Source organism: Mchenga conophoros, linkage group LG2 (assembly GCF_057382185.1).
Source record: "Mchenga conophoros isolate Kocher_MC1m ecotype Shallow Benthic linkage group LG2, M_conophoros_male_GT1.1, whole genome shotgun sequence".
Taxonomy (NCBI): domain Eukaryota; kingdom Metazoa; phylum Chordata; class Actinopteri; order Cichliformes; family Cichlidae; genus Mchenga; species Mchenga conophoros.
In genome coordinates, this window is record NC_140527.1 from 33,182,319 (window position 1) to 33,205,660 (window position 23,342).

General features: G+C 39.7%; 1 protein-coding gene across 2 annotated transcripts in view; it reads right to left on the reverse strand.

Moving 5' to 3' along the window:
* Window positions 1-22,691, reverse strand: part of pcdh11 (protocadherin 11) — a 140,869-nt gene extending 118,178 nt beyond the window's left edge. The window contains exons 1-4 of one of the 2 annotated variants that reach the window (XM_085296349.1): window positions 21,984-22,691; window positions 15,196-15,776; window positions 6,613-9,120; window positions 998-1,238 (exon numbers count right to left, since the gene is read on the reverse strand). In XM_085296349.1, the coding sequence (XP_085152475.1) occupies window positions 1,155-1,238; window positions 6,613-9,120; window positions 15,196-15,735 (3,132 nt within the window). In that variant the 5' untranslated portion in view covers window positions 15,736-15,776; window positions 21,984-22,691 and the 3' untranslated portion in view covers window positions 998-1,154. Of the gene's footprint in view, window positions 1-997; window positions 1,239-6,612; window positions 9,121-15,195; window positions 15,777-21,983 lie in introns of those variants that run through there. The other variant, XM_085296338.1, reaches the window with a different exon arrangement.
* Between the last annotated feature and the right edge of the window lie 651 nt (window positions 22,692-23,342).

Consider the following 23,342-nt stretch of genomic DNA (forward strand, 5'->3'; position numbering starts at 1 on the left):
TTGGTGTTCAGTGTTGTTCTCATCAGAAAATACGTTTCTCTTTTTTTCAGTGTAAATAAGTGTACAAAGTGAAGCACTTTTTGCTTGAACCCAAGAAATATTAATGACTGCCAGAGGATTATAATTATGATTTTTTTCCCCTACCATCTGGAGTCATTTTAATATGGGTCCCAACAGTTAAATCAGTTCTGACTTCGAAATAGTAAGCGACACACAAAAGGTTAGGCTTAGTGCTCTTCAAATCTGCCCTACATAAACAGCTTTTGATTATAACCCCAGCAGTTAGTCCCTTGTGATTGTGGCTTAGCTCAAAGTATTAAACTTGTCCTACCATTTCTACCAGTGTAATAACAGCATGGCGAACGGTAGCACAGCTAAAAAGCACTGCGAATCTGTTGGTATTGTAGGGCCATGCATGCATCTGCAACATCAGCCACACTTGTCACCAACAATGTAATCAGTTGCAAAAGTGGAAATAAACGAGGCAAAGGGTGACAGACATGATACACTGTGAGCGGGCTCAATACTAATGGAAGCCTACAGATCATAGGCTTTGCAGCATAAATATATTAAAAGTCATTAGTTCCATGAGCAAGCCCAGATAGAGCAACATCAAATGATACAAAAAATAGAAAGTAGGAAAATAAAAATGGCCACCAGGCAGTTTTGAAAACAAAGCAAATAAAAGGCAATCAATAAATATAAACACCATCAACTCTGTGATAGATATACATACATACATATAAACATACTTTACAGATCTACTGACTGTATTTGACACCTATTTTACAGAGTGGGTGCTGGAGTGGGACATTTTTTGAGGAGGGTATGGGGCATACAATATCATCCCCACTGACAAAGGTAAATAATAGCAGAGGACTCAGTAAAGCATTTCCAACTTCCAACAGATTCACATGAAGGGCTTTGTCAAGTTTCAGGCAGCAACATGAAGCATTGTCTGTTCTTTTCTGAGACTCCCCTTCCCCCCCCACCCCCTCTAAATTCATCTTTTCGCTCAATTGTGTGAAGAGGTGTGGTTTGAGGCGGTAGAGGCAGTAAAGTACTTGTTTTCACCTCTTCAGTTCTTGCCTTCCTCCTTTCCTCCCTCTGCCCTCTCCCTCTCTCTTTTTTCTTTTTTTTCTCTCTTTTGGGAGCTAGAGATTGATTTTAATCCTGTGGGAGCGAGCTGTACCTGTGCCACAGAGTGTGCCATAGTGTGGTGGTTTCAGTGCCATCTCCTGAAATATAGAGAGACAGACAGATATAGGGAGATTGTAGTTACAATATCATTGAGCTCTGAGCAGCCTATGCTGTAGCCTTATCAGTGTGAGGCTACGTTGAACACTGATTAAAGAAAACTCCAAAAAGAGTGTGGATGATATTTAAAAAAAATATAAATAAAAAAAATAAAAAATAAAGCATTCTTCAAGGTACGGCTGGCAATCAAGTCATTATCTTGTCAGGTTTCCTTGAAGAATGCTACAGGTATCACACATTTGTGCATTTTCCTGTACTTATCAGAGCATGCAATCTCATCCAATTACCACTCCCAATTTGTCTTTTTTTCTCTCCCACCACACTAGTGCAGCACTCTTCATTTCCCCTCAAAAAAGAAAAAAAAAAATATTTGGATCAATTTAGGCCCAGTCTTTATTTCGGACCCTTGCCAGTGGGTCCTCTGATATGTACAGAATATTACATTTTGCTGTTCCTCACAAAGGTACCAACATATCTGCGATTGGGAAGAATCTGTCTTGATAGTGCTCACATTAACAAAGCACAGTGATCACAGATGCAATGACTCAACAATGACTCAACAGAAATAAACAAATAATAATAATAAAATGCAAAAAATGACCAAAAAACCCTACTACAAACAAAACCATAATCAGTTGCAAGGATTTGAAACTGATCACCTTGTGAAATCATAGCTTTAATGCCCGGCTGTGCACCCACTACCATTAAGCACAAACATCCTGCAATCAAACATCAAACTATAGGTGGCAAGTGTTACTGGCCCATTCCTTCCCCCGCATAAATAAAAGATTTCTGCACAAATAAGGTTTAATATTGCCTTTGTTATCCAATACATCTATAAAATATCTTTATTTATTCAATGTCCAGTACTGTGGTCATCCAATTTCTTGATATTTTGCTATATTTTTGGAAATTTATTAAAAAATGTGCAAAGATACATGGGAATACAGTATGCACGTAAGGCAAAAACAATGCTTATACAATTCTGACCAGCTTCAAAGTCAATATTTGGTATGACCAACTTTAATCTCTAAGACAGCCTGAACTCTCTTAAGTATTCTTGTAATTTCTTTAAATCGTCTCCATGAATAGTTCTCCGGGCTTCTTGAAGGACATTCAAAGCTCTTCTTTGGATGTCGGCTGCCTTTTGTTCAGTTCTTTGTCATGATGATCCCACACAGGTCCAGACTCTGCAGAGGCCAATCCATGACCGAGTGTTCCACTCTGTGCTTTTCCACCCAGGTTTATTTTTACATTATTGAAGTGTGTTTGGGATCATTGTCATGCTGGAAAATGAAGCCATTGCTATTTAGATGCTTTCCAGAAGGTATTGCATGGTGGATCAAAATTTGATGACACTTTTTTATGTTAGTAATCAATTTTGACAAGGTTCCCAGAACCACTGGTTAAAATGGATCCCAAAACCATGACAAAGCCTCCACCATGCTTTACATACATACTGACAATGATTTGAAACAAAAAAGTTACATTTGGATTAATTAATCCATCAGACCTGTCGCCACTGAGTTTCAATCCAGTTTTTGTGTAATTTGACATACCTCAATATTTGTCCATGGAGACCACTGGCACCATGTTTTTGTGTCACATTTAAGCAAAAAAGGGCCTATATTGTAGAGGCATCACTGGCTTATCCCTTGAGTTATGTGTTTTTTATGCTATAATAATAAAACATTCCTCTAAAACTGGTCAGGTAGTGGGATTTGACTGAAAAAGAGAGAAAAAAAGCAGCCAATGTCCAAAGAAAAACTTTGAAAGACCTTCCGGAAGCCTGGAGAACTATTCCTTAGGACAACTTTAAAATTGAGAACAATGTCTGGCTTCTTGGAATGAAAAAATCAAGAAATCAAGGAGAGCTCAATACTTTTGCACAGTACTCTGTGAAGTGGTACCAGAAGACACTAACAAATTGTTAATCTCAATTCCTGCACTGTGGGCGTAGAATTATGGGCCAAACATAAGAAAATATTAGCCAACCTATTCATCATGATGTCTGAGATCACTTAAGCAGGGTGGTAGTCATTTGATCTGATTCCTCTAAATCACATACGCTCACAAGTGCTCCTCATCACTGGAGGCAGATTGACCTCTAATATCGAGGGGGTAGGGGTTAAAAGAAAATGATGAGATGCATAAAAAATAGGAAGAGAAGGGAGGGAAAAGAGGAGATTTGCATTTATAGCTCTTACTATATAATGAAGCCATATGGTGGCACAAATCTGTAGTCTCTGAAGTATTTTTACAAGCTTTAGTCTTTATCAGCTACATCTGTAAAGTCCCTGGAAACGTTTTGTTGACCTTCAACCATAATTATCTCCTCCCGCATTCCCTCTCTATTGTTATTCAATGGCTCGGCTTTTTGTCTGTTTCATTTTCACCTTCTTCTGTGACAATTAGATATTACTTTAATGCACAAAAGAACTGCGTCACTTTGATGAAGAACAGGGAAAACTACCTATGATCTTCGCGTTTGGAGTTTTTTTATTAAGTTAAGCTGAACAGAGAGTGAATAGCTGCCACTTACAGACCAAATGTAGTTTTTCTTTTAAGAACCACACTACAAATGATCTCTACAAGTTCTCAAACATTATGTTTATACCACATCAGATCAAGAATCATACACATTTTGAAGTGTTGTTTATAAGTGCTATTTAAAACTTTGAAAATGTAGTCTCTTTGAAGAAGCGTAAAGATAAAATCAAACAGATTCAATTTTAATAGTCCTTTAGCAAACAGGGCTGCTGGGCATCTATTGTCATATCGCTTTGGATCCTGAGGACAGGACTCACTCAAGGCTAGTTTATGGTACTCCTGATAATCTTAAAGGACAGCTGCCTTTTTCTTCTTTCTTATCAGCCTCTTTCTCAAACCAATTAGAGTGATTTTAATCATACTGTATTACGAGTGATTAACCCTTTAGTGCATTTAATTAACCTTTGCAGCCAATGATTCTCATCAGGCAAAGCTTCATGCTATTTTTTTCTATGACATAGGCTTTAAATAAGCACACTTTAAACTTGTGGGAAATCTAATGTGTAAAGTGGGAGGAATCACTTGCCAATTGCTCAAGGGGACAGAGAGAAAAAAATAGATATATTGCCAGCTTAACATCACTAAAGATGGATTGCTGAGGAAAACCAATGAGAACATTTTTTTTTTGCTAATATTGAAATATTAGTTGGATATAATACCAGAATATGAGAATATTAAACCCATGTTCTATTAGAAGTGTGGATAAATATACCTTAGAAATAATCAGATAGAACCATAGCCGAAGAGATTTGGCAGAAAGTTTACTAATTAAATATTCATTGATTTGAAATTATTTGCAAAAAAAAATAAAAATAACAATTCTTCACTCTGATCAGTAACATGAGTGGAAATCAATTTCAATCCTTGATGCATAAAATTCATAACGGATAATAATTTAGGATGGTTGAACACAGGCTGAATATTTCTGCATATTTCAGGGCAGCCACTACTTGTAAGAGGGGAAAATCATTCTGACAACTCGTCAGTGTGTCATATAAACACATTATGGATGAAATCTTTGGTACCAGGGGCATGTAGCAGGCTTATGTATAATGTACCATGGCAGAACATAGCTTTTAACTAGGGGTTCAAATAAAAGGTGGATGAAGGGAATGACTATCAAGTCTGTGTGGGTGTCTTCATAAATTAGCCTAAGTACAATACTTCACAGGATCAACAGTCATTTGCCACAACTACGCTATGATGAATTTTAAAGCTTGCTAGATCTCAAATAGAAGCATAGTGAGAGCAAAAAGAAAGAAGTGAACCAAAGATCGAGAAACTGTGTGCAATATGATGCTAGACACAAAGAAAAGCAAGCACCTCATCAAACAAAATCAATTATTGATGCAATATCATGAAATTGACCCAGAATTGCATGAATGACAGTTGTGAAAGTCATGATCAAAACAGTAACAAAAACGAAAGCTAGTGCAACCAAGCAACAATGGGAATCATCAAAAATCTTAAAAGAAGCAAAACGAAAGACAAGGAAATGATTGGAAAAGCTAGAAAAAATCAACTGGATGTTTGACACTAAGGGAAAACTATGGCAACACATACAGATCGGTATGAATAAATTACGACCCCACGCACAGACCAATCAACCTTCATTAATTCCATCGTCAGAGTGATAGCAGGTCAAATATCAACATGATATTACTTTGTCACGTATTAGAAATACAACAACATCACCCTGTCGAACACAAACTGCAACACATCAGTGTGGCAAACCTTTGTTGTGATCCTCTCTAACGTGAGACCATTTAAAAAATGTAAAGTATTTGAATCAACATATGCCATTTATAACAATAATTGGGGTCATTAAAGTAGGACATTTATGGGCTAAATGCAACACTGGCCTGGCTGGCTTTTTTATTTTACTGCTCCCTTGGTGTTTAAGTATACTGGTCTCAAGGCTCTGCGTCACCTTGATCCTTGTGACCCCCCTCTCTCTCTCTCTCTCTCTCCCCCGCCCCAAACAGTACTCAGTCTTCCCCACAGCGCTCTGCTCTGGCTGTCAGCACAGAGCAAGGCCACCTCTCCTTACTTCTGATTTACATTTATTTCCCTTTGCCAGTTTTTATTTATTGGGGCACTTCACATTTGGCAAATATCTCTTAGGGAATCATAAGCCCTTTGCTATACCTTGGCATTCAAATGAGTTTCACTCCCACAAAGAAGCACTGGCACAGTTAAGCTAGGACTTAATATTTTCACGACTGAAGCCACAAAAATATGGGATTTCTTTATCAAGTTGTTTTAGCACATTTTTTTTCTTTTTTTGCACTTTTACTTTCACACTTGTGCCTTTGACAATGTTAGCCAAATAGTCACAGCTTCATTCATCCTAATAACTCAAATTCAGAGTTGCTGCATATCCCAGTTTGCACCGCCAGCAACTACTCCCTGTCCATTTTAAAACAGCTAGCCACTGTAGTTGTTCTGCTTCCATTGCTCAAAGATTGGATTTTAAAAGCTGAGCATGTTTTATGGTAAATGATTATACAGTTATGGTTGCATTTAAATGGTCAAAATGAAAACAGGGTGGATTAACAACAGTACAGTGGAAGGTTTGCTGCATTAATTGCAACAAATTACGTTTTCTTTCATTTTTGTTTGTTTCATTTCTTCCCATTTTTAGGTGGAAATGACATTCATGAAGACATGGTCATGGTCTGTGTAGGTAAATCCCCTTCCTTCATGCTCCCACCCACCCCCTTTAACATCACCTACCAGAGGACAGCAAGGGGAGCGTGAGTGGGGACTAGTGTGGGTGGGTTTAAAAAGGAAGTCATGAATTACCTGTCGGTTGGTGCTTTGCCCCGCAGTCTTGAATCCCCCCTGACAGCTGCACTCTGAGACACTGTATGGGTCGGAGCTAGTCGATGAGCATTTGGAGAGTGAGTCACATCCCACCACAAATGTGTTGTCCAAGGGGAGCTCCTGGATCACGTGGTGTTTCTTTGGGGCCACTGGTGTTTCGGGTTTGATTTGAAACGTAGGCTGAGGGGATGCAGATTTGTAATGCTTGGCTAAATCGGGGCTGTCAGGTTTGAAGGTGGTCGGCGTGGTTGCCCAGTTGTACTTCCCCATGGTTTGCTCCTCTAGCTCCACAGGGAGATCCAGTGTGCCATTAACATGCTCGTGCGTGGGGTCGTCAGGCTTGGATTCATCTATGGTCACAAAGTTCAGGAGGAGGCTCTTAGGAGATCGCTTCTTTCTCTTCTTCTTTTTCTTGATCTGACGGTTTTCTTGGTTAGGTGACACCCACTCTCCACTTTGCTTGCCCTTCTGCACTACTTTATGTCTGGGTGTCTGTCGGCAGCGCACTAAAGCGGTCACAAATATCACCAAGATGACAGTCATGGTCCCTGCTATGATAGCTATGACGACAATCACATATCCGTTAGCTTGAGGGGCTACCTCACTGTCCCCTATGTTGCGATCCAATGGTGTCTCCATACTTTTTCGCAGTTGCTCTTGTATAAAGGTAGCATTTGACACAGAGTCATTTACAAACAAGTGAACGAGTGCAATAGCATGTAATGACTCCGGCTGGCCTAAATCTTTGACTTTGACTACCAGCCTGTGCAGCCCCTGATCAGCTGCAACTATTTTCTCCTGCAGTGTTATGTTACCCGTTGTTTTGTCGATGGCAAAGAGACCTCGAGGGGAGACCCTAGATGTAATGATGATGCTGCTAATAAGACTGTATTGCAGTTCAGCATTCATACCAGTGTCATTGTCAATGGCAAACACTCTGGTGACCACAGCACCAGGGGTGGTGGTGGTTCGCACTAGGTCATATGAGTAATTGGAGGACGGAATGACGAACACGGGGCGATTGTCATTCACATCGACTACATTGATAGTGACCTTGGCATAGGAGGAGCTTGGAGGTTGTCCTCCATCAACTGCCTTTACCATAAATGTGTAGGAGCTTTGCTGTTCCCTATCAAAGGTAATATTGGGTTTGATCACGCCAGTTTGGGGGTCAATGATAAAATTGTCTTTCCCATTCAAAATGGACAAAGTTACAACAGCATTATCTCCTGCATCTGCATCCGTTACTGTGATTAAACCAACAGTTCCATAGAGAGGCAGGTTTTCAGGCACATAGAAGTTGTACTCAGGGTGTGTGAAAGTTGGGCTGTTGTCATTAAGGTCCTGGACAATTAGCTTGACAGTGACATTGCTCTGCAGGGATGTAGAGCCATTGTCCCTCGCTATGACAGTGAATGAGTACCTCTCCTGCTTCTCTCTGTCCAGTCGTTTGCCAACAGAGAGAATTCCTGACCGTCTGTCAATGTTAAACCCATCAGGCGCATCAGGGCTGAGAGTATAAATAATCTCTGCATTATGTCCACTGTCTGCGTCAGTGGCGCTTATTTTTATTAACTGTGTAGAGGGGTCATTGTTCTCCGGTATGGAAAGCTGGATTTCTGGCTGGGGAAAGATGGGCGCATTGTCGTTCTCATCCTTGATTTTAATTAAGACCATAGCTGAAGTGTTCAAAGGAGGTGTCCCCCTATCCGAGGCCACTATCTTAATTGCATATTCTCGAGTCGTCTCATAATCTAGAGGAGCAGCTGTCTCGAGTAAAAACTGATCATTAAAGACAGGCTTCAATCGAAAAGGAACATCATGGTCAGTGTAGCAAGCTACTTTGCCATAAAGATCTGCATCCTTGTCAGTAACAGTAATTAGGGCTATTTTGGTGTTCAGAGGTGCATTCTCAGACAGCAGAACAGTTCCATTAACCAGGTTGATAATGTAGCGAGTGTCTATAGAGGGAACATTGTCATTAATGTCTGTTACATTAACAGTCACTGTGGCTCTGGAAGGGGTGGAGCTGCCATCACTGGCCAGGACAATGAGTTTATGAACAGGAGTTACCTCCCTGTCCAGTGGCTGCTTCACAGTGATAAGTCCAGTAGAGCTGTTGATGGCAAAGTGACGTTTGGTCGAGGAAGAGATCTGGTTGCTGAAGGCAAAGTGGATCTGCGCATTGGAACCCAAGTCTGCATCCGTGGCATGAAGCTGAGCGACCGATGTTCCCACTGGTGCGTTTTCTGGTACTGTGACTTCCAGCTCACTGTCCTTGAAAATGGGGCGATTGTCATTGACGTCAGAAATGGTGACTTGGAGAATGGCTGTGCTGGATTTGGGAGGGTTGCCACCATCCTCCACCTTTATCTTCATGACAAAGGTATCCTTCTGTTCACGATCCAGGTTCTGCTGAACAATAAGCTGCGGCCACTTGTCACCTTCGGGCGTCTCAATGATGTCTAAGCCAAACTCACTGACACTCTGCAAAGACAGGACAATATATTTAATTGTAGGTGTTGATTTTATATACCTATTTGAATAATGGAAACAAAATGAAACCAGCTTGTTAGTGTTAAATAGCATTTTACATGTCCACTCATTGTTTTTAACTTCAAATGACATTTCTTACAGGATTTTATCCTTAAGTTTTTGTTTCTTTGTTTGTTTTTTAGGGGCTTTCCCCTTTATACCGTCTGGCACAAGACAGTGTGAGTTTCATTTGGTGCAAAAATTGCTAAGCCACTTCAATAAAACCAGACTCGACTGATATATTAGTACCATAACTAAGAACATCACATTTTGACTTGGGTAATAACAAAGAAATATGTGATAACAATTCCAAGGCATCCTTGGGCATTTTTGTTCTTAAATTGCAGATTTTTCAATTATCTTATAACAACAAATATCTTGTTGAGGTTTCTCCTTAGGTTATTCAGGTTCCTTTGTAGCCCTTCTTATGCATCCTGATGAATGTCAAGTTAAACAGCCTGGGAAATTCTTCAACAAAGGCAGCTGGCTCTTTGCTCTGCTCTGCTCATCTCAGTTGGGTCCCTGCAAATGTGCAAACATGCTAATCATCAGCTTTTTTTCAGGCTTTTTGTTTTGACACTTTCTAAACACATCCCAAAAAATATATGAAATACTTGGTAATAAATCCTTTTCAAATGACCATTTTTTAGTAAATGATCTGTTTCGACTAACTACTACTTTAAGAGATTTGTTTACCTTTTTATCCTCATCATCCAGTTTCTGCTACTATCAATAAAATCAGACTTCACTCAACCTTTCTGTACAGTCTCAAGTTAAAATAAAACAGCTGTCTTTATAAACATTTAAACTTTGACATAGGAGTGAGAGACAGCCAAGAATGGAGACACACCAATAAAGCACTTGCACACGCCTCAAGAAGTCTCTATACATAAAAAGAAAGACAGTTAAAAAGTCTGCATATTAGAAATGCTTTTCAGTCAGGAGGAGCTAAATCTAGGCAAAAGTAAAGCTGGAGGCTGATAAAAACAAATACAAGAATAATCCACATGATAAACCCGAGGATCTGGCACTCAATGCTAAGAGTAATTGCCTTCCACCCCCCTAAAAAACTAGCATTAATGTTCACTATTTTCGTAGTCCTGACAAATACATGGTATGGATCCATACCATAGCATACTAGTATGAGGGAGAGAGGGAAAAAAACAGAGAGTGAGAGAGAGAGAGAGTAGGGGGAGGAAATAAGAAGACGATCAAGCCCATGAATGAGCTGCATGCACATTATGAAACAAAGAAGCCCTTTGAAGCTCTTTCAGTCAGAAGCAGTTTCATGGTAAAACAAGAAAAAGCATCCTCTTTAAAGAGATAAGCTTCATGCTGCACATAATGTTGGAAGAGATTACTCTGTCTAGGCACAGCTATCAAATGAGATTAAGATATATACATTCTGCTTATTCAAGGGAGAAACACTTCAACCAAATTGTGAGCACAAGAGTCCTCAGTAGGTTTCAACATCTAGAACTGTCCTTGTGCCAACATAGCTTTGTAGCCGACACAAGAAAACGTGCAGCTGCAGCATGTAAATTATTGTGTACTCTGAAAAATTGCTTGCAGAGGGAATGTTGTCAACATGTCAGTGATTGACAGAACTACTTAAAACAGCCAACACTGCAGCAATGATCTTTCAGACCTTATTTTGTCATCCTTCTGGCAAGCAAAAGTCATATAGGGATAAGCAGACATTGCATATAAAACTCTGCGTGGAACTGTAGAAAAAAATTGCCTTATGGATAAACTCTGCTGAATCTTTATGTACCCAGCAGAAGTATTTCTAACTGAAAAGTCCAAGACAACATTCTAGGGGCTGTATTGTTAAGCACTACTCGAGCTATACAGATCTCCTCAATCCTCAGTCGTTTGAATAGTTTGCAGATTCGGCACAGTATAGCTGCACGCTGATATTTTCGCAAAGCCCGATGTTAATAGTAGGATGTCGAGTTAGCATGTGTCAAAGGGAATGCTGCACAATGATTTATAAGCCAGCGTTTCCTCTATGCTTTTGTCTTTTTTCCACACAATTTTACAACTGACAAGGCAGCACTCACCGCATTTCAATAACTTGGGGAGAGCTATCTCTCAGGCTGTGCATCCTCCTGAATGCAGAATTAGTCTGGTGGATTGTGATAAGATCTAGGGCAGGCTAAGAAAAGGCCAAATACTAGCATGAATCACTCACTGGAAACCTTAAGGCTGAGTGAGAAGGACAAAGCTCTCTAAACGGTCAAGTGTGCACATTAGACCATGCCTTGCTCTGCCACCTCACATATTCCGTACAGGTACATGTCTTCTTGAACTTTGATGACTTGCCTTTCATCCCACATTACAGGGCCACAGGTTCTCTGGAAGCCAAGGGGGGGATTAGAGCACCGTATATGTGAGGTTTGTGAAGTACAAAATCTAATCAGAGTTGGCTAATTTAAATGAAAATGATTGAGGGACACTGACAGAAGCAGAGGTGGCAGATGATGAGGGAAGGATGAATCTGAACCCCATTTTGCCGACAGTGCCTCAGATTATCAGTAGATGCATCTTTCACTCAATTTGATGACCTTATTAAAACTCAGAGGAGACTCAGATTGGGCTGTGAATATATCAGGAAGACTCTAGTCACGGTGATGCCCATGGATGGGACTAAATAGGCAGAGGTATTCATCACAAGCTATAGCACCTCTTTATAATGCTGATAGAAACTCTCTCTCTCTCTCTCTCTCTCTCTTTCTCTCTCTCTATCTCTCTCTCTCTCTTCCTCATTCTTTCTCTCTATCCCTCATCCCCTTTTGCCCCTGGCCATGATCTCATGCATATAATTAAGACAAAGGAACCTAGGAAGTGTTTGCCTCTTTTCGTCAACCCCTAGAAGAAGAAAATGTGTCAAAATAGGATGCTAATGAAAAGTAGAAATGCTTGAGAGTAAGTTCTCCACCCAAATATTCAATGCCTATAGGCGCCATGCAATGAATTAATCACATTTTTCTTGCTACATGGGAATGAAGCTTGAATAAATTTTGCATCTTCAAATCAGTTTGGGAATGAATTTGGTCAGGCTCAGACTTGGAGTACCAGAAAAAAAGACTACTCCGCTTCAAATCTAAGGTATATTTCAGTTAGAAATGTAAAAAAACAAAACAAAACAGTGGATTGGACTTGGAAATAACTTCAGACAAAATATGTTGTTGGAATAAGGTTAAGCATAAATGCCCTAAATACAGACATTGTTTTATTAGTGGAACATAGTCAAGCTAGTGACAGAATCAAATTTAAACTAAATATATTCTGTTTTAAATCTACTGAAAGATGCTGACGTGAATGCAAGGGCACATGTCAAGTACCAAGCACCGGAATAAAGAACGGTGCCAACTTTTGAAATTGTAAAAAGCGAGAGGAAAACAAACGCTAAAATCTCATTTAGTCCTGAGTACGTTTCTGTGTTGACCCGACTTATCCTGTGAATATGTAGTGATCAAATCTCCCTTCGTGGGGGATTCTTCTCCAGTCATGCATGTGATTACTTTCTCTGACCTTGACCATTTCTTAGGACAACTTCTATTCAATTCAGGTGACGTAACACACCGCTGCACTGATGGTGGAGTTTTGCTCAAAGTATGATTACCAACCATTATATGTGGAGCTGGAGCACTGTGTAGGACGAAATTACCCGTTGTCCTTCTTGGCTTTGAAAAAGAAGGAAGTTGCACAAAAAAGGCCACCATGTTTCTTTCATTTCTTCTGTATATTGACAACTCAGGCAAGTTACATGTGGAGTGACACACCACTGAGTATGGCTCATTGTGCTACACAATGGAAGCAATTTTAGCACTGTGCCCTGTACAACATGAGAAAAAAACTGGGCAAACTATCATTCTGAGGGAGCTTCTGAGACAAATCTCACAGGACCATACAAAGATAGTCCAAGGGTGGCTTAGCGGCCAAGAGCTATTCTAGGAATTGCTTACACATTCCTTCCCCCCTAAACCCCTGGCTTTCTACTTCACCACTGAAATAAAACATACCAAAGGCTGAAAGTGCATCCAACTCACTTTAATGCTTCACCCTACATCGTTTTACTCATATGGAACCTGGGATACAAGCAAATTAATCTTGAATACAATGAGAATATAATGAGAAGTACCGAAACGGGGCTGTGGAGCCAAGGATGCTGAAAGAAGACTTTCCTGGAAAAGATAACACAACCACAGCCTAGGTACAGCTTTTAGAAAGCTCCATATTGTAGAAAGGGTAAAGAAAATTATTGCAAATGATCATCGTAATGAGCAGAACATTTGGTTGGTGATTTTCCAGGCATGAACAATTCAGGACATTGCGCTGGAGAGGTCTTGGCAGTGGGGAGACTCTTTAAAAATGCAAATTGGTATTCAAGGCAGACACAGACAGCAATGATTCTGTTCATTCCTACACAATGTTAACGTCATCTGAGACTCCACGGTGTACTTGTCATGCTGCCTCACACCGTTCCCTTAAGTACAACAACTTTTTTGCATTTGTTATTATTACAGTTATATAATTTCGTTTTATGTGATCATGTAATCTTCACTACTTATCTGCAAAGCCTTAAGTGTTGTCTAGACTATAATTGAAGAACACATGATAATAGCTTACATTTTTCAACTTGGAGCTGAATTCATTAGGTAACAAAGAATATTACAGTGCAGAAAAAAGGCTTTTCCTAGTTCTGTACTGGATGCATATTACAACAATACAGTTTATTCCTTTACACCTGCTTTAATGCGCTATGTTTAGCATATGTAACCTGTTGCTGGACATGCAGTTTATGATGTGTCTGCACTTTCTGCTACATGTTCTCTGTTAATACACAGTGAAAACAGCCTTCTCTACTAATGAAAAACATATGGAGATATTAATGGCTGGTATCTAATCTTTTAGACTCTCCAACATATTGCACTGTATGAAAAAGTAGGTCATATTTTCAATGCAAATTGGGAATTCATTTGCAGTATGCATATATACACGATAGCACTACACTCTACAGCACCATAAAGGGTTTAAAGAATCAGCTAATGCAGAATCTGAGTCGTATTAAATGAAGTCTACAAAACTGACAAAGAAAAAGGATGTAAGAGCTCATTAATTAACAAATAGTCAGCTATTCAGACCTGATGTACACAGGTGGCATGTTGCAGGCATAAGAGTTTGTCACAGCTTAATCAATAATGTGAGCACTGAATATTGTGCTTGCTTCGAAGAAAGTCAGACAATTAATTTCATACTTTCTATTGTGTGTTTGTTCTTTAAAAGTGTTTCTCCAAAACAAATTACTACAATCGTTTTCAATCTCTCAAATGTGTGGCTGTAACTGCTCGGAAAGTTACATACCTAACAGACAATTAAAGTTTATTTATTTTATTTAGTCCTTTCAGTAAACGTGTACCTTGAATGCTGTTCCAGTAACACAGTGCTTCGGGCCATATTCTTTCAGTCACTTACTACTCCATTTAATTTGGAAGAAACAGCATTTAGTTTAGGCTGCCAGCATGGAGTATTATAGTGAAGTTGATATTTTAATTAGTCTTTACGTGGAAATTCTTTTCTGATACCTGGATGAGTTTGATTATTAATGAATTTGTTACAGTTGAGAGTTCAGCACATATCAAACAAAACAGGGATACATTAGTGCTAGGGACTCAGACACAGTGATTTTTAAACAAAATCGTAATTCGTAAAAGAATCAAATACAACATCCGAAATCGGAAGAACCAACAAAAAGCATTAGATCCATCGGAGGTCTGTTAAACATTTCAGGTTCATTAATGAAAAAGCTCATTACAAAATCCACTTTGAACCAGATATTTAAAAAACTTGATTCTTCCAATACTTCCAATAATCTTTTGAAAATTCACTAATGTATAAGTAAATACCGCCTTATTTCATTTTCCATTTTAACATTAATAAGATTTCAAAGACCACAACAAAATACTTTATTCCTTTTTTTCTCTTTTTAGATATCAATAATGAAACAGGCTTAATCCTCACCTTGACTAGTTCATAATGTTGGATCCCATTGATCCCAACATCAGGGTCAAATGCTGAGGGCACCGGGTATCGTGTGTTAATGGCTGTGTTCTCTGGGATGGAGATGTTTATTACAGTGGACTGGAAAAGGGGTGCGTTGTCATTCACATCCTCAATCAGGAAGCGGATCTTGACCAATCTGAAGATCTCATCCGGCAACACTGCCACCTCAATCTCGTAATAGCAGCGTTTCTCATTGAAGACCCCGGAGCACAGCTTCTCCCGGTCAATTCTGTGATTGGTGGTAAAGATCTCCCCTGTGTTAGCCTCCACCCTCACCAAAGGCACATCGCCCGTTTTATACACAGGCTTGAACTGCAACGGCGAGGATAGCCTGATGCTGGGGTCTAGGTTCAGGTCCAGGTCCTTGCGCAGATTCCCAATTCGGACGTTCTCTGGTTGCTCCTCCTTCACTGTGTAGTCCCTCTCCTGGGCCTGGCATTGTAAGACCACACAGGTGAGCAAGACCACCAGCACATGAGCCTGACTTGCTAAGTCCATACTCAAGAGTAGATGGGAGCCTCACTTTCACTGCAGCAAATCTGTCATGACAGACGAGCCAGAGGGGAAAAAAAGAAGAGAGAAAGACAGAACGCACAATGTCAGTGCAGAAAATTACACGGTATTCAAGTTCTGCTGTAATTAGTACTATTTTCCCTCATGGAGAGTTTTCAACTTGACCTCTTCATCCTAACTAGTTATGAGCCAACATCCTTCCCATGTCTTTGAGAGCAAATTAATGGCAGTTTTACACAATTAACCTTTGATGACATCCGTTGAGCAAGCGGACACGTAAAGGCTAGTAGTTCATGCATTCCATCAATCCATTTCATCGCTGTAATGAACCATTTAATATTTTTATTGAGAAGTATGAAAGCAGTTAGATTCAGTGTTACAATGAAATAGTTTTCTTTCAAAACTTGTTAACAAACTACTTTGCCTGAAAAAAGAAGAACCAAAAAATTGGATAAAAGCTTCATTTATATCCATCCATTTCCCTAACCGCTTGTCCATTTGAGAGTTGCTGTGGGGGGTTGGAGCCCAGCTGTCATAGGGCAAAAGCAGAGTACACGCTGGACAGGTCGCCAATCTATCACAGGCTAACACAGAGAGACAGACAGACAACCACTCATGCTCACATTCACACCTACAGCCAATTTGGAATCACCAATTTAACTAACTTGTATGTCTCTGGACTGTGGGAGGAAGCCAGTGTACAAAGAGAGAACCCACGCAGGCGCCCTTTTGCTTTGAGGCAGTACTAACCACCGTTCTTCTGTTCCGCCATCATATATGAGTCGGTCTAAGTCAATATGCTACAGTAGTGTCCTTATAAAGCGCATCCACACGCAGGCTTTGGCTCATTTGGAAAAAGCAGAAATGAGCCTTAAGCACTGTTGCTTCCATGCATGAACGCACACACACACACATGCACACACACAGACACTTGGAGTTGTACCGCTTGACAGCAGCTATTAATGGAGATTATCATTTGTTTGGAATGTAAACAATCGAGCTCTCAAATATTTCATGAACGTCCGTGTGTGCGTAAACTAGCACAGTATGATAAAAGCATTGTTTTAAGTAAGAGCAGTAGAAGGAAACAACAACGTGAAATGATTTATTGCGAGAGCCACCATTAGTCAAATTAGAGAAATTTAATCTGAACTTCATTACATGCTAGCAAATGTTTTATCTCCAGCATTAAATTTAAACTGCACACAGTTTGCTGTTTGCAAGGCAAAAATGTTTAAAACACAGTGAGGCTGATTTCACATAAGTTAACAATATTCACTGATGACTTTTCAAGCACAGAGTCCCAATTCGTTTGAGTCTGTTATACATTTTTCTTTTGTACAAGTACAAAAGCTTGCCAAAGCGCAAGATCCTCGATTGCTAAAATCCAGGTAGCTCATCGGAAGACGATACTTAGTAATACCTTACAATTCAGCACATATTGTAGCATAAATATTGACTGCTTTCCACTGGTTAAAGCTGCAGTAGGCAGAAAGTGAGAAAAGGTTGCAGGGAAAAAAAATACCAGATTTTAAAAATGGCAGCCCTCCTGCAGCTCCCCCCTTTCAGTTCTGAGCACATGGACATATGCACATACTACAAGCTAAAAATATGTCAATATGCTACAAAAACTCAAACCCTGTTTATCCCTGCTTATCACATTACGCCACTGTGTTATACCTCCTATCTTGGCTTTTCCATTCACTATACTAATTTGTACAGCTCGCCTGATTTGGTCTAATAAGGTTACTAACGTACTAAAGTCTGCAGTCACAGGCTAAATTTTCTATTGTTTGAAAACCTAGAAAGAGGATAGGAGAGAAGTAGAGACTAGATCTCTGTGAGAGCATTTTAATTTAATATACCACACGGTTATTATTAATTTGTTTGGCCAGTGACACCAAATACATGTTGCCCCCTGAACCCTTACCTGTTATTAAGTGAGTTACTCTATGTGTGATGTGATTTGCTAGCTAGCATTTTCTATGAGGTCATTCATTTAACGTTCTTGGATTTACTCAAGAGACTGTATTCCGTAGTGTCACCCACAGCTGCGCTGGTCTCCACTGAGGTTTTGCCACATATGCATTAATAGGCAGAAGTTAAGTCTTATTACAAAAGTGCATCCTTCTTTGCTAGATTTTTTTTTTTTTTTTTGGGGGGGGGGGGACAGGAATACTATATTACTGGTCTGTTTTTAATCAACATGTAAGGGTAAAGTCTTAAAAGTCTTATAAGCATACCCCCACCCCACAGCCACAACCACCCATCTGCATTGCAGCACAATTAACAGCTAATAACTTTCCCAGTGAGTGTTTGTTAACCTTATATGAATATCCACAAGATATCGATTTGTATTCACAAGGCGGCTGCCTTGAAATCAAACACACATTTGCGTCGAAGGATGGCAAATGTGTATGACAGCCACGACACAACAGTTTACAGATTCTACTTTAAATTTGTACGCATACCCGACTTGTTGCTATCCAGGTATAATATTACCTACTTTATAAAATTTCCATCCATTTGAGACAGTATTCTGTAGAAAAAGTATGACTACCTAAACTGCACTACAGGGGTCCTCTAAATTGGCAAGGCAACAGCGTTCATAGCTATTGAAGCTTTCTGCCCGCTGACAAAGGGGAATTGATTAAAAATAAGAATTTAATTAAGCTGGTTTTGAATCTCCAACAATTGCAAGGCATTCATGAAATGTGTAGACACAGACTTCCCACATTTCACAAAGCAGTCGCACGAGACTCATTAAAGAACAGTTGAACAGAAAAAAAAAGCGAGATGACATTGATCTGTGTGAGGGTTACTCATTCTACACGTGCAATATTAGCAGTGCTGTACTGTCACGTCAAAATATCGATGAGATATATCCTATTAGTAACCGTGACACACTTTACTTTGAAGTGTGCATCTTTCTTAGAGTGAGCAGCAATTGCTTTACTGTGATGGTCGCCATGCAGTGTAAGGCTGAGCTCGCACGACGCAAAATGAAGTTTAAATTACATCCTTAAATGGGATGTGATTCGCTGAAGTGAAAAAAACAGAAAAGATCAAAGCATGATCTAGATCTCCTCTTTCTGGTAAGTGACAATAATGTGCTGCAGGATGAAGGCGTGTAGTATGTTTTTCATTCAGTACATGCAGGAGTACAAATGTAGTAATAAGCAAGACACCCTTGCATCGCTAATGGGTGTTGCAAATGCGTTTTTTTTTTCTATTTCAGATATACATATACATCAGGATAAATACACATTTGTAGCTATTTAACTAATGAAGTTAAAATATTAACTATTTAACAAGTGAGAGGTACGCCTTGCCCTTGAACATATTTACTCCTGGTATTCTATTAATTTGATGTGGGATCTTTTCTCTGAACCATGATTTTCAACAAGTGCAGTGATTTTCACTTGTCACACTTCTTTAAAAACCTGTCCATAAGGGATCAGCTAGGTGAGAAAGGAATTATGCTGGATGGGGAAAAAGTAAGAGGAGGGGGATTCTAGGTGTCAGTCAGAGTGTCTCCTTTGCTTACATTTCACTAGTCTGCTGAAATGCTATTTTGAGCCCCAGACAGCAGGTTGAATCCAGTAGGCAAACTCAAGCCTCCCTCTTGGGAAACACAGCGAAGAGGAGCAGGCTGGCCCGAGATCACTTTCCACGACAGTGTGATGGACAGGTCTTCCTGTGGTTTGCAACCGCTGAAGGGAGCAGCGGGAGAAGAGACATACATCTACTGCCACCTCCTACCTTCACCCCTAAAAGATACCCTTATTGGAAACTTTCAGTGTAGTTACTCTGACATTTGGAGTCCTTTAACTGTCAAAGCCAGGTTTTTACCACAGTTGTATATCAATATTGCCTGTGGATCCAAAGAGATTTTAAAGAGAGGGCACCGGTAGATGGAATACGTTTGATTGTCATGAGCATTTTCCCTTTTAACAGCTTTAAGGATCGCTGACAGTCTGACAGACCAGGTTTCTGTCATGATCAGTCAGTTCTTTTTTAGTGCACACCGCTAGACCAATTCTCTTCACATGGTGGTGGAACAAAAGTTGTTTTCTCTTGGGAAACTTCAGCAATGTCTATATTGCCTAAGCTGTAGTGCTTAGACAATATAATAGTGCAAGGTAATATACTGCAAGAAAAAATATCCTCGATATGGAAATAATACCAGCAATGTATGTAGAGTGAAGTTCAACTAAAAAAGAGGGTTACCTACTACATAAAAAAAAGTTCTGATTCATAATATCTAGCATAATGTTTAAGTAGATTCAAGCAATGCTGTTTGGCTGACTGAGCCACTGCATATTCACCTCTGAATCAATTTAATACTTAGATTAACTAGCATAAGAAGACTTTTACTACACAGGTAAACAAATGACCTCCGCTATTTCCAAGATGACAAGCTAAATATCAGTGCTGTAATCATGGACCTCAAGAGGGCAGTCCATACATGGAAATCCAAAAGCTAAATCAGTGATCGATTCGATTGGTGCAGTTTTACGTCATCTCTCAAGTTAAATATAACTTGTAAGTACATTTTAAAATCGTATTAAATTTTTATTTATGGGTCTGGGTTGACTAATCCTAAATTCAATCCTAAATAGTCAGAGAAACTATCAAAATAATAAAACTTGTGAAAAACTTGTGAAAAAATTCACTATTATGAATAAGTGCTAAAATATAAATGTCTCTCTTAATGATGTGGAAAGACGCTTCCAAAATGTTCCAAAAGTTTTCCATTGTGGATTCTGAAATCATTTCAGAAAAGATACATTTTATAAAGGTAGTCAAATTTAATAAGTCATAGTTGATGAAGAATGAAAAGGACACCTTCTGCTATCTGCTACAGTGTGTCATCAGAAAGTCACCCAAGAGAGGAACTAAAATGAACTTAAATTGTGGAGAAATCCTTAATTAACTGTATTATATAAACTAATTATAACTGTGGAAAGAGTTTGAACGCAAATGCAGAAAGACACCATTCCTGGTAAGAATCCCTGACACCACAGTTACTTACTGTATTAGCTCTTCAGAACACATAGTGTGTCCCTGAGCAAGTTAATGACTCCCAAAACTCAGCACTCGGTAGTGCTGTAGTTCAACCTCTAAGAGCCATAAAACAAATTTGGAGCATGTCATGCAAGGATATTAAAGACTACAGTCAGTTGGTTCAGTTGCGTTTGGCGATTTTAAAATGTGGATGTGAATGATAAAATATTTTTTTTGTGTTTTGCAAATAAAGTATATACCTTGCTTCCATCATCCACTGACTCCCTTTTTAATATAAACCGCCGAGGATATTGCCAAAATATCTGGCACATCTCGGGAGCTTCACATTACCATTTGAAGTTATTCTCCAGGAAATACTGAGTTTAACAGGCCTCTCAAAACAGCCACAATAATAATATGCATGCGGGTCAGGTATAGCAAATTATCTACAAAAGCCAACCGTGGTGTTTAATTCTAGGAAGAAGTGGAATTCATATTGACTATTTGAACTATTATTCCTCGAACAAATTCACTCCGTGTTTGCTTCCCCCCCCCCGAGTAGAAGTGTGAACAGGATGAAAGCCCCTGAGGTTATGGTCTGTGACAGCTAAACCGCTTGACCAGGAGCGCGCTGTTGCCGCGCACCCACGCACCGAGCTTAGCGGCCAAGCTGTTGAGAAACCTGCGCTGAAAAGTCCCTGTTGTTGGATGCTCTTGGAAAGTAGGCCTATCTATCTAGCGATCAGCAACGAGCAAGACTAAATAAAGCCCGAAGTCGTGACCGGCCACGCGGTACACATTCATGGTGCGACAACTCCGCTTAGATGCTCCACGATGCACCGTGTAAATGGATAATTTGTATTTACACTCGGTTCACGGGGACGCCTATTATATCTTTGGAGCAGCTCTAGGAAAACCTACTCAGCATCAAAATTACCCACTGTCGCAACACTATCAAACTACCTTTTAGGCTTTACAGTCCCCGAATTTCGCCCAGTTTATGTTGTTGTCCTTGATTTTATATATATATATATATATATATATATATACTTCATGTCCTCACCCTTACCGAAATTTCAGTACGTACAGAGTAAATAAATTAGGTTATGGAGCTCTCCAAATACGCACACAGGATAGAGCGGTCATATGCGCCTACATTCAGAGAGCGCTAAAGTAAAATGCATTTTGTTTTTAACAGTAAAGTAGTAAATAAGAGCGAAGCTTACCTTTCCGTTCGAATACGATGAAAAAAATCAACCGTGAGTACCGTCGCGCAGAGACATCACTGATTCACAAAAAAGAAGTGCCATGAATTAATGTGAAGTGGGGGAAACGGGCAGAAAGGATCCTCATCAAAATCGGAAAGAAGCGTAGAAAAAATGTTATCCACTACAAAAACTTATCCATGTGCTAAAAAAATGTGGTCCTCCCGTGCAAGAGAAAAAGGGCATGCACAGCGATCAACTTAAAGGACGCTGTAATTCCTCTTCGGATGTATTGGGCTCACAATCCCACAGGCGGAGATACGCAGTGATCCACGCTTGTTTTACATAAACTTTGTCTCTCTAGCCTAATTTGCCTTGAAATTCCTATTTTCGCCAGCTGGCAGCAAACTTGCACGTGTGTGCGTTAAAAGCCTCTTAAACCGCACATCAAACTTAAATCCAAGAGGGCGAAAAAAACAGAGAGAGACTTCTGATGAAGAAGTGAAAGCTTAAACCTATTTTAATGTTATAACCACTTGTTTTGACTGATTCAAGGCTGTACGCGCTCTCCCCCAAAAAAACTCTTAAATGCGGGATGCATAGAGCGCATCGCCCCCCCAGTGGAGTTGGATCAAAGTGTGCCTCAGTGCAGCATCACTTACAGGAGCCGGGATAGGCGGTTCACCGTATCTGTCTGCTAAGCTGTAGATGTCTCAGTAGTATTGTATGAACTCAGTTCCTCAATGCTGCTCACCTCTCTCCCTCTCGCTCTCCCTCCGACTGACATCATGGAGGTAGGAGGAGCCAAGTTCAGATTTAAGAGCCCCGGTTCTCTTAAAGCCGCACTGCGCTGGAGAGATGTTCGCACTGAGATGTACAGTAGGTGGATGTTGGGGTATACGTGGACCACAGATGCCTCTGCTGTTTGCTGTAGACAGAGTGCTCCAGGAATCTACCTGAAAGCAAGAGGGGGGCACTGTTCGCGTTTATACAAAGCCTTCAGTGAGGGACTACTGTAACAATGGCACGTTTGTGTAATGATCTGAGATTTGAATTCTTTTCAGACATTCCTGAGATGTCAGCATATAAAAGCTGAGACATACTCCGGGATGAAAAGTAGGGTTATGAATTTTCTTACATTTTTCACAACTTGTATTTATAAATACAGAAATAATTACTATGGGCTATGAGTATTACAGACCATCTTAGTAGCATGAATAGCTTGAATGCTTGAGATGTAAGAAATAACAAGATGACAATGAACAAAGTTAAAAAATGCCAATGCCTTGTCTAAAAGTATACCTCATTTAAACAATACAGAGCATTTATTTGGTATTAGCAAAGCGATGCCATTTCTTTAACTTTAGAACCAAAATATCA